This window comes from Taurulus bubalis (assembly GCF_910589615.1).
Source record: "Taurulus bubalis genome assembly, chromosome: 16".
Taxonomy (NCBI): domain Eukaryota; kingdom Metazoa; phylum Chordata; class Actinopteri; order Perciformes; family Cottidae; genus Taurulus; species Taurulus bubalis.
In genome coordinates, this window is record NC_136604.1 from 7,782,444 (window position 1) to 7,799,862 (window position 17,419).

The following is a 17,419-nucleotide window of genomic DNA, read 5'->3' on the forward strand; positions in this document are numbered from 1 at the left end:
GACCGACAAAGTGCCTCACCAGATGACATCATACTGCATTGTGGGAAACGTTGAGCCTGTTTCAACATATTTTTTTTTATTTGCAGCCCTGTATTGAATGCTTGTGGGGGGCTGTGTGTGTTTTTCCATGCAGTGTTCATTCGAGGTGTGAACATTTCTCGATTAAGATGCTTTGCGCTGCATACGTGAACTCTCGCTACTCATATTAGCAGGTTGGTTTCAAGGTTCATGCAGGCTGAAATCCAACTGTATGAACACACCAGAGCGTGCAATACACACATCTGACCATACTATTAAAATGTGGGAATATGTTTGAGAATGTATTTCACGATATAAAAAGTCAAACTAAACCAAAACGTTTTCGAGTCAATAGAATGAAGGGAAGGGAAAATATAGAAGCTAGGCATCGAGTAGGAGATATGATCCGCTCTTCTATTTCCGACGGGCTGATTGCCGATCTTTCTCTGCGGCGGACCTGACCTCTCCTCTCTCCCATTTCCATCACGTTGTTTATGGCAGCGCGCTCACAGAGCTGAACTAAACACAAATAACACAAGTGGGAGGCGAGGAGGTGGAGCAGGAGGAAAGACCGGAGGAGCGGGATGCTCGGCGTGTGACGGCGGCACAGCGGTGATAAGCCGCCGCCCTGACATTTGAACAAGTGTCAGGGTCGCGGGGGTCAAATGACTGGAAACAATGCGTGACTACGTCGGGGCGATGTGTCGATTTCGCTTTGTTACCGGGGGCGCAGACGCACGCCGGCCCACCGGGCTTCAATGCACCTGGGTGCATTGAAGATACGCGTGAGTTGTGGCGGCTGAAATTATGTTTTTGTGCTGTTTCGCTTCTCCTCAACGTTTCTGTCAAACACTGTATGTTTCTCTTCAAGGTTACTCGGTCCTTCTCCTCACACTCTTTGTAGACATCTCCCTCTCTCACTGAAGGCAGAGCAGGGCCATCCTTTCCAGGCATAAAATACGTCTGCTTATGTTTGTTTTTTGGCCTCTCTGCAGCGCTGCATTCCAGGAGGGTGACTTATGGGAAACATTGTCTCCCACAGCACACTTTGCTAAGCTGAGCTGATTTTAGTTTCTTTTCTTTCTGTGCTCAGCTCAAGTCAAAGGCATACCCTGTGATCGAGCCCAGTGTATTTCTTTCGTCAAAGAAATTGGAAGCGGTTTAACTCACCTTATTATAGCGATACCAGACCCAGATCACCGCCTATCAAACGTCTGGGGATTTTTCGATGCACGGGGATGCCCATGTGGGGACAACACACTTTTAGTTGACGCCATCTAAGAGATTATTTATATTTATTTTTAATTGGGAGCAGCAGTGGCTAAACCGTGTGTGCGTGCATGCATATGTGTGTTAGCACGTTAGCAGGGCAGCTGTAGCAACAACAGTGTTTCTGCTACGACAGAGTTCACGACCAGGGAGGTTGTCTTCAGGCTCACAGTTGAGTGAAGCGTTCAGAGACTGACTTAAAAGTCTAACCTTGCTCTACATTTTATTTTTCCTCTTTTCCTAGCTTCACCTCCCTCAACTCCTCTTCCCTCCCCCCTGTGCGGTGTCCTGCGACCTGCAGATACATCCATCATACTAACATGCATCCAGTCTTGTCTTTAATAGCTTGTAGGATTCACAAAGAAAAGGACCCGTCAAGGTAATCAACCTTTTTTTTCTTCTTTTTCCTCCATCCTCTAACAGGCAGAGGTTATTTTCCTCAGCATTTTGACCCAGAGCATGCCTGGCAGGATAAACTCAGGTGTGGAGCAGGGTTAAGAAGGCAGCTTCACCTTGAAAGGCCACACTTCAGAGCCGGGAAACCACAAAAAGCAATTAAAAGTATTGATGGAACTTCAATAGCTCTTAAACAGTGCTGCCAGACACCTCAGGGCAAGAAGCACACTAATCTTTTTTTCTCTCCCTCATCTCTCTAGCCTATCGCTTCGTTCTCTCCCTCTATATCTCCCTCTCTCTCCCTCTTTCTTCACTGAAAACTAAGCTGGTCTTGATCATTACCGACTGATTGCACACAAAAAGAGTGTGAAATGTATTTACAGCCATGTGAGGCAAGCGGCTGGAGTGAAGACGGAGCCAAGACCCCGAGAAGCTGAGTGTGACAACGATAGTAAACAGTTAATAAAATCCCAGATACCTTGTTAGCCCTCTAATTGGTCGAGTATCCGAGGGACGTTCAAGCGTGTGTGTGTGTGTGTGTGCACAAGAAACAGGGTTCAAAATGAGCCGCTAATGTCATCGCTGCGTGTGCGCACCATTTACTGTGCAGACCCTAATGGAGCTTTTATATTTTAAAAAAAAACACACAGAAAAGATGGCCTTCCATATCGCAAAGCAGGAAATGGAAGAAGAGACAGGGAGGGGACATCCGAGACCGGGTTGTTTACCCGAAGCCTTCCTGCAGCGTTGAGCCAACCACTCGCTAAATCACTGATTTACGGTGCAAGGCATCCTCGGCTGATGTCTAAATTTACGGCTCGGATTGCTGTTCGCCGTGACAAGACATGGTCTCAAGAGTGATGGCTGGTGCACTAAAACAAGGTGTGTGTGTACAAGACGGACAAAGCAACGGCTTACCTTTGCACTGGTTGGTGTTTTTATCCAGGATGGCCTTGGTTGACACTATTTTTCCATACCTGTAAAGACAGAGAAAGGAAATTGAGTGTTTTTGACCTGCACACCTTTGACTGGCGGGGCAGTTCACTCAGAGTGCCGTCCCGCGGTTAAAGTAGATGTCTTATTTTCCATACGCCGTGCCATTTAGTTGCAACTAGCAAAAGTCGCACAAATGTCAAGAGCCATTGGAATAAGAACTCACTTGAGGTTAATAACATTATGTTTATGGCTGACTTCAAATGAATGTGCAGCCCTCTGACATTTGAGCGAGTCACTGCACATTTTCAAAAGGTCTAAACGCACACAAGCACAGCGAATGCTCTCAAAAGTTACGTTGTTAGTGTCCAGTACAACATATTCAATTCAGATGTGTTCCTTTCACACATGAAAACTACACTGAACAAAAAGAGCGGTCCCTCACCAGTGAGGTTATAACAACACTCGTCCATTATATCGCATACTTATCTGGTTTGAAACACTGTGGAGATGTTGGGACTATTGGTTGAACATGTGTTTCATGTTCACTTGCATTTGAGCAATTTCTATAAATAAACCAAACAGCAAGCATCGGATTTACTATAAATCAGAAAATTGGATAAGGCCAGGTTTCATTTTGTTGACATATTTGAGTCAAAGGTTCTCACAGATGGAATTTAAGATATCTATTTGTATCACACCATAAAACTGCCATAAAAATCCATCCATTTTTTTTAGGAATAAAATGTTGTATAAATCATGTTATGAATGATGTATGAACTCTCTGTGAAACCCTTCAGATCATAGATAGGAATTGAGCTGGAGAGTGTGATGTATGTAAGGGAAGATTTCTGTCTCCGAGTATGAGAAAAACTCTTTTTGAGGAAAACCACCTTTGTAAAATTCCATACATTTTGTCAACACTAGGGTAGAAAAATGAACGAATAGATATGACGATAAAACCTGACCAACTGATTACTTCACATTGAGTTAATTCATTTTCATATTACAAGTTCTTAAATTGCATGTTTAAATATGTAAATGACGCAAATAACTACACACTATATGTATCCATCGAGCTTTAAACTTCCCATTGTGTATGTACATGTTTTCATTTTGCATGTTGATATCTTCTTTACAGCTGGAAGAGCTCAACGACCTTCATTTATATGAATGGTGGGCGGGGCTACAGGTGCCCTCTCATAGTTTATTAGTTATTTCCCGGGCTAAGTTTCCATGGATGTGGTATTGATGCCTATATCATTTTTGCCTGATAAAGGTTTGTAAATTAAGTGAGTGACCAAGAGTGTGCAATATTTTTAAACTATTTTACTGATATAAGAAATATAAGATGTGTGAGATGTATATTTGCTGAAGTTCCCCACAAAACATGAAAGGTATTACATCCCTTTATTCCACAGTTCTGCATGCACAGTGGGTTGGCTCGGATTTTTTTGGGGTGGGGAATTGAAAGATTGACCTTACTGACTGACTGACAGTGAGTTATTCTATCTGCTTGTCTCAGCTAAAACTGCAACATTCTGCATTGTGTGCAGGGCGAGAAGCATTGTAGCACTGTCAGTACAGCGTGTGTGTGTGTGTGTGTGTGTTTGTGCCAATCTGCATGTCTGCATATACTGCATGTGTGTGTGAGAGCGTGCGTGCGTGCGACAACAACCTCGTACGTACAATGACACTTGCGTATGTGATGCATACGTGTTTGTGTATAAATACATAAGAGAGAACTATTCCCTGTGTGGTGAAAGCACATCACAATGAGTGAGCACACACACACACACACACACACACACACACACACACACACACATTCTGTAGGGAAGAAGCAGTGGTGCATCCCGGCCCATATTTCACCAGCAGGGGATAATTGTGCCATTTCTCAACGAGTGGCGGAGACTCTATTTACTGCATGCTGCGGTGGGGCGGGTGGTGGATATGAACTGATGAGCTCTGAGAGGAAAACTACCAGCTCACTCACACACACACACACACTCACACTCACACACACACAGACACACATTTGCACACAGAGAGAGAGAGAGCACTCACCAATCAGTGGATTGTCTCTCTTCAGCAGATAAACAGGCCATTTTAGCAATAGGGATCCATAATCTACTGCAACAGAACGGGACTAACGCGGGACGTTTGATCACATTGAGGCGCTCTCGAGCAGAAGTACACAAGACGAACATGGAGCAGTGATTAGAGAGCATGCAGAGCTCGGTGAGCAACTGCAGTATTTCAGAGTTTGTTGAGGAACAAACTGGTGAAGAACGAGCAGTACGAATTTGCGATTTGAGTATAATTTTTTAACAATGCCGTCTATAATTGTATGGCATGTCAAAGCTAGGATATGTTGTTTAGTTAAGGAACTGTTCATTGATACAATAGCTAAATGGTTTAATACTTGCCAAAACTGTTTAAAAAAACAGTGAAAATCAAGATTTCTCAAAACACAATTTAAGAACAAGCTAAAAAACAAAACAATAAATCCCATATTCTTAAACATACACTACTTTATAACCTTTTTTTGTGAAATTATCGTTAACCCCAGATGACCCGCCACAAGTTTCTAGCAAAACATATATTTTACAAGATTGCACTTGAACACATCATGATGATACTACAATCGCCTCGGTGGCGAAGTATCGGTTCTTGTCACAACCGTCATGAACGCCTGGAGGAGACAAGTTTCAATGTATATGTCGATGTGATAACTACACCACAGAACTAATATCACGATATTGATACTGATCATAATGATTTATTTCCCAGCTCGACATGTCAGCCCCTGAGCCAGCGAGCACGTTTGTCTCTGTCTGTCTAATTGCACACAGGTGTGCCCCGGCTTCAGAACTGACGGGAAAAAATGTTGTAGGCTTTCAGTCTGGGAAGCAGTTAAAAAGCTCAGTGCTTTTGGCACAAAATTGGGGGAAAGTTCTCATTAAAACTTTGTTTGGACTCTGGGGAAGCAGAGAGACAGTAGCCTTCCAATGCCAACTCATCACTGCTCGCCTCATTAAATGCTAAAGATGGCTCATCAATGCATCCTTTCTGCGGTCCAAATGCACACCGCAAAGACACTGCAGCGAGATGAAAAGGCGAGGTGGAAGGAGCCCACATAATGGAGGCGTACTGGAGACGGATGGATCAGCCTGTCTGTGCATGCGTGAGTGTGAGTGTGTGTGCGTGTGTGTGTGTGGCTGCGGACGACCCTGCCGGTGGCTCCTTCGCCTCTCTGCCAGGCCGGCCTGGGGAGGCTTTGATGTGACAGAGGCAGTCCCTGTGAAGCACAGGTTAAACACTGTGATGCTGTGGCCGGGGATGCAGAGCCTGTCTCCACTAATCCCATTTCAATCACTCTCGCAGCCTCTTATCTCTGACTCCGCTGGCCCTCGGCCCTCCCTCCCTCCTCCTCACAAATCTCATCCTCTCCCTCTCGTTCTCTCCCTCTCTCTTTCTGAAGGCCTCTTTACCATCCTCTCCAGTTCTCCTTCCTGCTCTGTATCCTTCATTTCTCTCCTTTTGTCCCTCTCTTCCTCCTCCCTCCTAATAGGAATCCCATGGCAATCATTCTGATGCAACATCGGATCAACCCCGAGAAAAGAAGACGCCAGAAATGAAACCGCCTGTAAAAAATAAAAAAAACACAGAGGCTTTATGAGTTATTTTAGGCCGATGAAAATGTACAAATTGCGGTGGATGTAAAACATGTCATTCGTTTGACAGCTGTCTGGGCAGCGAGATGCGATAAAACTGAAGCTGAGCCGAAAGCTCAGTCGCGGTTTTTTTAAGAGGGCAGCTGCATGCACGCAAGTGACATCCCAGCGCTTTTCTCTCACTCTCCCGCTGGATGAAACGATCCTGGCGTTTTTCATTTCCGTCATCAGAGCTGAGAAAGTGAAGTAGCTCTTTGCTGTATGTGGGCAGAGAGAGAAAGAGAGAGAGAGAAAGAGAGAGAGAGAGAGGGAGAGAGAGAGAGAGAGAGAGGGAGAGAGAGAGAGGGAGAGAGAACCGTTGTTGATACACAGGAAAGCATTGCGCTGGAAAGGATAGGTGGACCACCCAAGTGTTGTGTTGACACCTTGCTCTCAGCCTTTGGACAAAAGGTTTGTGTGTCCTTAAACTACACAGCAAAGTCTCCAACAGTAGGGCGATGAAACCTGAACCAGGATCTAAGACCATCTGTGCTCTCCGAAGGTCTTTGTGTATACACTTGTGTGCAAATGTGCCGTATCTGCATGTGACTGTCCATCTGTGCATCCAGATGGAGACTTGAATATAGTATATATATATTTATTTTTTATTTTATATATATATATATATATATATATATATATATATATATATATATATATATATATATATATATATATATACACACCATATGAGTTACCAGTCTCTGAGGGTGAGGCTTTACTGTGTTCAGCTGCGAGACTGAATTGTATAAAAGGCAGAAAACCCGGCACCTCTGGAGCACCTGTGCAGGGAGAGTGAGGCAAGTGTGGAGAACAATAACTTCAAATCATCACCTCTTGTAGGCCTTTACGCTGAATAATTAACAGAATGTAGACGGAGCAGCTAAAAGAAGAAAAGGGTGCTGCACTAAGAGATCTACCCATAGGAGCAGGTGCAGCAGACACCCATCATCAAGATTTACTATTTGCTCCGTGCAGCACATACTATCCAGAGAGGATTCACATATGTGAGAAGAACATTGCCTCATTGAATGAGTAATGGTTACACTCGTGCCTTTGTAGCACAGGGCAGCATTCGAATATGTGTTTTCTACCAATTAGTTCAGCTAGTGACGACATTTACCCCAATTCCAGCGTACAAAACAGTGATTATAAGTTTTATAGGATGAGCTCCAGTAAAGTCATCAACTGTATGAAACAAATGCTTGTGTCCTTTTTATGTCCATCTCTTTGACATACCAGATTATACTTTGTGTTTTCTTGTTTTTAACTTTGGAATAGGACGAGCCAAGTCATCGCTGGTTTCGAGTCAGTAGGTAGAAAAAGCATTTTGTTGACTCCAATCATAAGTAAAAGTATTTGCACATACAGTATAGTGAGAATTCCACCTATTCTGGTAACACTCTGCAACAACCTTCGATTTCATAGAATGTGTTTTATCATTTTGTCAAGTCTTTGATGCTCATGCAAGAGACAGGTGTCACTGTGGCAGACGCACAGAGAGGACGGAGCAGAGGAGAAAACGATGGAATAGAAACATGACTTCTTTGTACTTTTATATCAAAGATAAAAAATTTAAAAAAATGAGGAGAAACAGGATGTAAGAGAGACCAAAACATAAAGAGGATGACAGATAAAAATGGAAAATCTAAGACAGACAGCACGTACAAACACTCGCGTTCACCCAATCGAGTGAGTGAGCAGAAAAAAGAGAGAGGAAGCGTACGTCGTGTGGAATGTAATGTTTGCATTCGCTCTAAACATACATGTAGTATTTGTGTGCATGCCTCGTCACAGAGAATCAGTAGGAGCCATCTTGCTTTATCCAGGCGGCGTGTGGCAGCTAACCTTGGAAGTTGTCCCTTGTCTTCACCCGGCTAACGTGTCCTACAGCTCTGTGGCTCAAACAGAGGTCAGGCCCCTGGTCCCCTGGGCTTCGTTATGATAGAAATATTAAACAGATGTTTTTTTGTGAAGCGCTGTTGCGGTTGCTATGCAACTATTGGATATCAGTATTGCTGCAGCTAACCTTAAGCCTCAAATATATGTTTTTAAATTTTGTTTTTTTCATTAGATTTCATTAAGGATGTCCATTAGTTGGTGCCAACAACCAGCTATTCTTCCCGGGGCATGCTTTGCCCTGTCAGAGCTTGAGATACGATGAACTGAGGGCAGAGACAAAATATAAAATAAAATAATTATTCTCTCTACTCTAAATTAATTTACTGCATGTATTTTCAACTGTTGACTTACAACGTTCTACATTTTGAAACTGAAGCCCTCTGTGGGAAGGTCGAAATGCTGAAAGAGCAGCGCCGCATACCAAGCATGCGTAGATGAGAAACATTTCTCTGGTGTCTAGAATAAGAATGTACGAAGAAAAGGGGAAAAGAGGAAGGAATTCCGAAAGAGACAAAAGACACAGAAGCAGAGAGATGAATGTGATGACAGAGAGACTCAGTGGGGGGACTAACAGAGGAGGGCATCGCTGTCCTGATGGACACCTGGCAGGGAGCAGAGCAGCTGCTCAGGCCGCCAGCTCAGAGTTGATATCAGTGAATTCTTCTCATGACCTCTGAGCCTCTGAGCTGACAGGTTGGTGGGATGGTCTTTATCTTCATCCCAGCACGGAATTGCATGGAAACCACGACACGTCTCAGCAAAGTGAGTCCAAAGTCGACCCCGCACTTAAGAAAAGTGCTCAATATTTTTGGTGAAGCACGACTGTGTCTAAATTAATAAAGACCCGTTATTAGTTCTACAGAGTTCAGAGCAATGAGTTTTCAGCCTAATGCACTCACATTCGATGCGTTTCAAGACCTCGTGTGCAGGATTTAGTGGCATCTAGTGGTGATGTTGCAGATTTCAACCAACTGAATACCCTTCCGCTAACTCCTCCACTAATTTGTTCCACCCACTCACTAACAGTAGGCCGATCTGGAAAGTCCATTTGTTGAGGTTGCATCTTTACTGATTAATTGCCTTGAGAAGCGATTGCCGTACTTCCATTGCCAGACTGCGTGCGCACATCATTGCTGGAAAACTCTAAAAGGGTCTTTAAAAGTATAAACAGGATAAATATCCAAACATTGTGTTGGCAAGCATGAGCAGCAATAAATCAAAACGCTTTAACAAATTGGATAATTCCTTTTCGGGATCTTTTTCTTGGCAGAATTCCATCATGTTTATGTTTTTTTAGGTGCTGGGTTCCCCTGTGTTTTGTTGGCGGGTTTGCGGTAAACTGCCAAATGTTTACTTTAAAACCTTTGATATCTCTAAATGTAGGAAGCATCTTGGAACAGAAAGGTTGCCTTCTTCTCTTATTTCCTCTACTTAAACAAATGCTACATTCACAGAGTTAAAAAAAGAACCCACTGCAGAACATCTAGTATATTTGGGCATCATATAAACAATCTGGTCGACAAAAACAACACAATCCTGCAGCTTGAAGTGCATTTATTTCCAACTGATTGGAGTGGCTGCAGTACTTTGGCCAGTGTGCCATTGCACCCGTCTGTTGAAGTTGGCTGTGGTCTCCCTCTGTGGTCATTAGTTGTCATCAACTATTCGGATTTCATTTTTCCTTATTTCCCTGCTGATGTGATTTCTTTTCATGAACATTCATTTTACTTGGCAATGGTGAAATGGATGACAAGTTGATTAGAACCATTCAAACTTTCCCACCTCCCTCCATAATAGGAACAGATTATAGCTGCAAGCAGCAACATGGCCACCGGGCTCCAGACAGGCAATTTATAAAGGAGAGGAAGGTGATTTAAAAGTTTTAGCATGTGTTCAGAATTCACTGTTGGAGAGTTACATTTAAAACCATCTATCTTTGCATTAAGGGGTGTTCAATAAAATAATTCAGATAGCCTCCATCAGGTAAAGTGTTCCCACAATTTCGTTTATGTCACTTTAAAGGAAACCGGATCAATCTGCTAAATTTGGGCTATTTGTATTCCTTTAGAATATATTCAGTTTATGCCCTGCTGTGTAACTTTCTCATGAATAACCAACAACCTGTTATTTTTTTAATTATCAAATCAATACAAAACTCTAAATTTTGCTAAATTAATTGAATTAATTTTCCAGGCTTCCTCACATTATACAGAATCTATTGGATTTAAGCACACAAATGTACCCCTCAAAAATAGAAGTACAACCCCTTTGGTGAATCTTTTTTTGTTCAGGGGAGTTATAGTGAAGAGAAGGAAAACGAAGGAAAAGAAAACACATTCGACTCCAGTCTTCACAGTAGTGAGTCATCAACAGAAGTGTGAACGCAGTTCAAAATAACAGGCCAGTGCTGAAACGCTGGTATAAAGCCAGCAGAGCCACAAACAAAAGAGAACTTTGATTTCTCTCAAAGGGTCGAACTTGTTTTCCAATACAGCGCTGTGATGAAATGTCAGCACATCTACTGAAACTCACTATTTGTCTGCAAGCATGAAAGACAGCTCCCCTTTGGAGATAAACAACTTTCAACTGGTTCTGATTAGATATGGATATGGATCAGCTGACAAAAAAACTTTTTCATTTTGGAATACAGAAACCAAAGTGACATGATGCAGTTCCATGGGAAGGTTGTGTGTCTTTTTCTTGGTAGAGAGCAGACTTCCTGGGGTTTAAACTCGTGGCCTGCACCTTTCAGTGACGGCAAGACTGCGCTTGCAGAATTTTAGGGAAATATTCAAGGCAGAAACTTCCCATGGTAATTTATGGGAATCGACTGAAAATAACTGGCGCTAAATGGAAATAGAGGGAAACTAATTGTTCATGCTGTATTTACCATGTCATAGGCAGAAACAAACCTTTTACCACATCACATACAGACATAATCCCTTCATTTGCCAAATGAAGCCAATCATTTGTCAAATACATACATGTTACATTTTCTTTTTCTTTATTCCTTTTGTTTCTTTGTTCATTTATTCTATAGTATTTGTCTCAATGTTATACTTGAAATACTTTAAAGACGAGTAATGATATTTTCTTTTGTAAGCTCAGGCATAAGGATATTGAATTTTAAAAAATCTTTTATGGATACTGTGAGACAGCTGAGGCAGGAGAGATGTTCACCACAGAGACACGATGCCGTCAGACTGGGCCTGGCACACCGGTAGTGTGTGTGTTAACCAAGAAGAGACAAGACAAACTTGTAAGTGACGACGGGAAGCAATAGCCTGTTGTTCTGAGTGTAGCTAGTTACAGTCTCTCTCTTTAACACACACACACACACACACACACACACACACACACACACACACACACACACACACACACACACACACACACACACTATTCTTCTTCTTCTTCTTCTTCTTCTTCTTCTTCTTCTTCTTCTTCTTCTTCTTCTTCTACTTCTTCTTCTTCTTCTTCTTCTTCTTCTTCTTCTTCTTCTTCTTCGGAGGCAGCCTTGCAGAATAGCCCCGGTTTGTTTGGAAGTGTCCAACTTGTCAAACCCTCATGCCATGCTCTGCTGTCTGACACGCACAAATGAACACATCTCATCTGTGCTGGTGCTGCTTCTGCTTTCAAGCTACTGCTTCGAATGAAAGGGAAAGTTAGTAGTGGGGAATGAGGAGGAGGGGAGGATGGAGAGTTTCAGTCAGAGCGTCCATAGATCTCAGGTTGTGTCCCTATTGTCAATCAGTGTTGTTGTATTGGGGACTCTGCTGTCGCTTCTGTTGGGACTTAAAAACTGTCCTCTGATTCAAAATTCAAAACTGTGTGGGGGAATGGAGGAATAGAAGACTGTTGCACGGACCGACATGTTACAAAGACAACTGGTACTGGTTGCCATAGTTTTTGGTATTAGTTTCTGGAGGCAAACTGAGGTGAAATCGTGGACAGAAAACTTGACTGCTTTTAAAGGACTGTGGTGTGCATTTAAGCCCCTAAAGTCATACTAAATAAGCAAAATAACAAACAGATTCTGTTCAAGAAAATTATTGTCACAGAATAAACTGCTAACAGAGTCAGCTTCAATGCAAAAGTGGAAGAGAAGGTTCTTTCCAGCCTCTAAATAGGCAAACTCTCTACATGCCATGTATACAGTAATGGGGGGATAAATAATTCAAAAAACTAGCCTCAGGCCAAATCAGCTTCTTCGCTCGCCCTTACGCTGAAATCGATGTTTGGGGAGGAATAAGGCGTTGCATTTAAGTCAGCTGTAGCAGAGAAGTGGAGAGATTAACATAATGAAGAGATGTGAGGGAGCAGATGAGAGAGAGAGAGAGAGAGAGAGAGTACATGGAGGGAGAGCGCAACAGAAGAGAACGCGGAGATACAAAAAAAAAAAGCAGAGAGGAGAGTGAAACAGAAAGGGGGGCAGTGAGAGAGCGAGAAAGGCGTTCACACATAGAAAGAGCGGGTCTGGAGAGTTCCAGGAACAGCAGATGCTTCTACTCAGCATGAAGCTGGAGCTGTAGGAGTAGTTTAGTTTGGGCATTCCTGTGGCTGCCTCGCTACGTTTCAGAGGTTAAGCGCCGCTATCTCTTCATGCACTGGGTGACGCACAACGCCACAACATGGTAGACCAGAGGAGGGTGTGTTAGCGTTGGGAGGGAGCGGAGGGTGGCGAGACACGTCAAGCAAAAGAGAAATAAATATGATTCATAGTGGGGGGAAAGGGAACGCACTGTTCGGATTAGAACTCCACCAATACTGGATTTTTGAGGCCGACATCAATTTAAATTATCTAAAAATCTGATAATGCTGATATATATACATTTCTAAAAAAAAATTATACGGATCTCTAAACTTTGGTTATTAAAGAGCAGATTCCCGCCATGCTGAAAGACACTAAGAGCCATCAACTATCAGTAATCATGAAACAGCAGTGGGCGGTTGGTCTGAGGAACATTACACATTTTTTTTAATACTAATTATTTTCACTAAATCATATATATGGAAATCCAATAAACTGTTGTATGCTACAGTGGGTGGATAATCCTTGCCAATGTAGGAAGGGGTGATGGAACATTCTGGCTTTGATAATGGACTGGAGAGTTTTTCCTCATAATTCTGCTTCCCCCTGTCAGCTTTTTGAAACCGAGCCATGGGAAATGCCGTCTCTGATAGCTAGGCAGCTAATGTCAACGCTGGACCTCAGAGAGTCATTAGGGATAATGTGGCGCTGCTGAGTGCCCGGGCTTCTGCTCCATAAAAACAGGTGGTCCCAGGGTCACCCCTCCCTTCTCTTCCCCTCACCGCCTCTACTTAGCATACCTTATGGCTCCCTCCTCTCCTCTCCTCTCTTCTCCCCTCCCCTCCCCTCTCCTCTCCTCCCCCTCCACCATTCCCCCAACACACACGGGAAAGGTTATTTGGACAATTGGCGGTGATTAGCTCTTGATTTGGCTCACTCTGTTCGTTTGATCAGACCGTGGCATGGAAGCGAGGAAGCCAGTGCGATTGAGGGGCGCAGCTGTGGCTCGGCCGTGACTGATATTGGGTGAGGAGAACCAGAAGGAGAAGGAGGGGAAGGGGAGGAAGCAGCATAAGAAGGAGGAGGAGGAGCGAGGAGTTGGGGGTTTAGGGACCTCAAAGGTCCTTTGCTTTCTTGGCAGTTTGAGTTATGGATTTGGGCTGCTGGCAGAGAAAAAAGTGAACTGCTTTGTCCCTGTTATTTCAGGTGTGGGTCCTCATAAAGAAAAGAAAAAAAGAAATCCCTCTCCATCTTCTCTCTTTCAACCTTTCATCCAACAACCTTCTTCCATCCTCTCTATGCTTCTCCTGGGTGGTGGATCGCAAACAAGAAAAATGTAGGTGCTGCTTGGGAGCTGGCCGGTGAAACGGGTTATAAAGTCTGCTGTGCCCTAAAGTGTTTTGGGGGCTGTGTTGGCTGTGCTTCCCGCCCTGATCTTCGGGTTGGATGCGGTTGGTGTTGCGTTTAGGGTTGGCCCAGTGCCTCAACCTAGCTGGTCCAGCCAAGGAATTTTTCTCACAGTACCGGCTGCTCTATCCATCCATCCATCCACTCATACAGGCAGCCAGGCAAGTGGGAAGGCCTCTCACTATATGGGTGTTTAGCCAACAAATCCCCACTCCACTCCTTTGGCCTCTCCTCCACACCCATATATCAGGCTGACGGCTGCCGAGGAACCCAACATGCAGCCAGCTGAATAAAACAGAGATCAAGCCCAAACCCAAATCCATTTAATTACTCGTTCAACAGCTCTCGCCGTGGAACTCCAACCGCTGAAAGAACTTTGGGGTTCTTCGGTATTTACTTTCTCTCCCAGTGACCTCAGGGTGGCTGGTCGCAAAGACATTTTGGCCTTGGTACCTCAAATGATCGCAATTTCAGTCGTCGTGAACGGCCTGTTTGTGTGTCTGCAATTAAAGCCTTGGTTACCAGGGTGTGTAAGGCTGGGGACGGAAGCCAGCTGGACCAGTCTGACATCACATCTGCAGACATCAGGTCAGCATCACCTAATGCTATTTTTTGTTTCAGCAATGTTCCAGTCCAGTGTCGTCAATGGTAAATATCTTTCAAGTCAGTAATGTGTAAATTACTCATTGATGAAATAATATACAAACACTGACCAACATGAGTACCGGTAGATGATTAGCAAACAGATTTGACGTATTTTTTTATAACTGTAGAGATTAAAGCTTTCACGTTTCTGTATTTTAAGTGAGAGCCGTGAACTTTGGGAGGTCGGGAGGCCTTGATGAGGGTTACCGAAAATGTGACAGAAGTTTGGCAATAAAATATTGGAGTTCACAAGGACGGGGTTATAACCACAGTAGACGGCATTTATTTTGTTGGCACCTCTCAGGCGGTGTGCAACAGCATCCAATAAGCAGCTACGATATGGCCCGTTGTCAAGAATTCGTCAGCTTGGCGGCTGCATGTTTGCTTTTGAGATAGTGCTGAACCAGGGCAGCGAGAGATGCTTTTCAATGAGTTTACACAACAAAACCAGGCCCCACAGCCCCATCCAGGGACAGGAAGGGGAGGCGCTGGGTGCTGGAGGAGGACTGGGCATCTGGAGCAAAACCTGAGGGGGACCCAGGGTGCTGCAGACTGCAGAACAGTCGCATGACCTTTTCTGGAATGCTGCCACCCGCCTGCCACTGAAACACAGTCGGGCTAATTAAAGTTTCAGTGGCATTGGATTTTCACTGGCACAGCACCTCGGGCAACCTTGGGGGCTCTTAGGCAGGCGATACACACAGAGGGAAAGACGGGAGATATAAGAAGAGAGAGAGAGAGAGAGAGAGAGAGAGAGAGAGAGAGAGAGAGAGAGAGGAGCCGTGGAAGCAGTTGAACAAGAGGACAGCCACTAAAGGGCAGCAAAGCAGATCCAAGTGAAAAACAGACAACGTCAGTGGCTTTCCATAACACACAGGAGAATAGCTACATATTAGAATGCAAATCTACAGTCGCAAACAAGCACACTACCGGGGTATTTTACATAAGCTCCGACATGGTTTGCCCTTCCAAAATAGTAACGCTCAAAATATTCAAGATCATATGGAATTAGAAATGAAATTTAAACTGTCCGACTCTGAACAACTGGGTGGATGCGATAGCTAAGCGAGAGATATGCAATGTCAAAACGCTGAGTGCTTTTCCAAATCTTATCGGCCCGCCTCTCCGGCTAATGGAATTTTGATGGGTCAGTATCAAGAATAAATGCATGACTTATGACACGGCTACCAGGAGCATTACCAAATACGCCGGACAGCATGTTCCCGTCTTCATAGGATCATTGAATAATTGGCCGCATTTGACCAGGACATTTCTGGAAATATGGCCAAGAAAAGGTTACGCAACCAGACAGACTCGCTCATGGCCTGCATTTCACAATCTACTGGCCACGTCTCCATTAATGATCTTGACCCCCCTTTCACCATTTGAGAAGTGAAAGGGTCTAATGGAGCCGAACAAAGCTGCTTGTGTGCGTCTCTGTGTGCGTCTCTGTGTGCCCGCGTGCGTATGTGTCCGTGTGTATGTGTGTGTGTGTGTGTGTGTGAGGCACAGGGAGAAAGAAAGCCCCTGTGACTGTGTGTCACAGCCTGATGAGGTCTTGGTCTGTGATTCCTGGGGGAGGTGGTCCAATCTAAGCTTTATTAGGTCTTATTGAGCTGTGTGCAGGCAGGTGTGTGTGTGTTGTCTCTATCAAGAACATTTGACAGAGCTTTATGAGTACCTTTGTGTGTGTCCCTAAAACACACTCAGTCGGTATCAGTTTAATGGGGTGTGGAAAGTATGGTACATGGGCCTCTTTTCATGCCTGTAATTTTCTTCTCCGAGATGAACTCTTTGGTTTGATCAGTTTGGCATTTGAGAGATAGTACCCACATGAAAACTGCAGGTTTTAAGTAGGTAGCAGCCTGTTGTTTACCTTAAATATTTCACAATGTTTTATTAGAAATATCCACAGATGCTCGACCGCGTCTGTGAGGCCTCTTGAACTCAGAGTTGCACTCTATCTTCCTCCGAGCACAGAATGAGCCAGTTTTGGGCTGGCGAGCTGACGACGGCCTTGATTGACACTCGACTTGGCTGTTCGCCTCATGCCACAGTAAAACGCTCCACGTGCAAATTGGTTTTCCATTGTGCCAAAGTACAACACCTTTGACACAAAACGTCTCAGGTCTGTCAGCTATTTATTCAGTTAGTTAATGAAAATGATTTGGACTGCGGGAAACGTTTTCCTTCCATGTGAAACACCTCAATCATTTAAAAATTGAGATTCTGTTTCTACTAAATGCTTTTAAAGAGGGCAATTGAAATTAGTACCTCTAATTATTATTATTATTTATTTTTTTTAAATTAAAAGTTATAGCTATTTTATAATGTAATTGTTTTTCACAAATACATTACATGTGCTATAATTATGTTTGACCTATTAGCTAATTTTCTCATTGCACAGCTCCTGTCTTGTCTGTTCCTCGCAGGCGCAGCTAGGCAGCTGGTTAAGCTGTCCAATCAGATTTCACCTCTGTTTCTCTAAGGTAGAGAAGCGGGTTGAACTACATCGTGACGGCCTGCTATAGGGTTCTGTACGTGTGATTCCTCACAGAGACAAGGATCCTCTCAGCAGCAGCAGCACCGTGAATCTGCACAC

The 17,419-nt window shown here is 43.8% G+C and overlaps 1 protein-coding gene across 2 annotated transcripts in view; it reads right to left on the reverse strand.

The window, feature by feature from the left end:
* Window positions 1–17,419, reverse strand: part of LOC306749163 (RNA-binding motif, single-stranded-interacting protein 3) — a gene marked incomplete at its 5' end in the record, with an annotated part of 261,463 nt that overhangs the window by 132,901 nt on the left and 111,143 nt on the right. For both annotated transcript variants that reach the window (XM_079232420.1, XM_079232421.1), the window contains one exon: window positions 2,602–2,660. In XM_079232420.1, coding sequence (XP_079088546.1) covers window positions 2,602–2,660 — 59 coding nt within the window. The remainder of the gene's footprint in view (window positions 1–2,601; window positions 2,661–17,419) is intronic.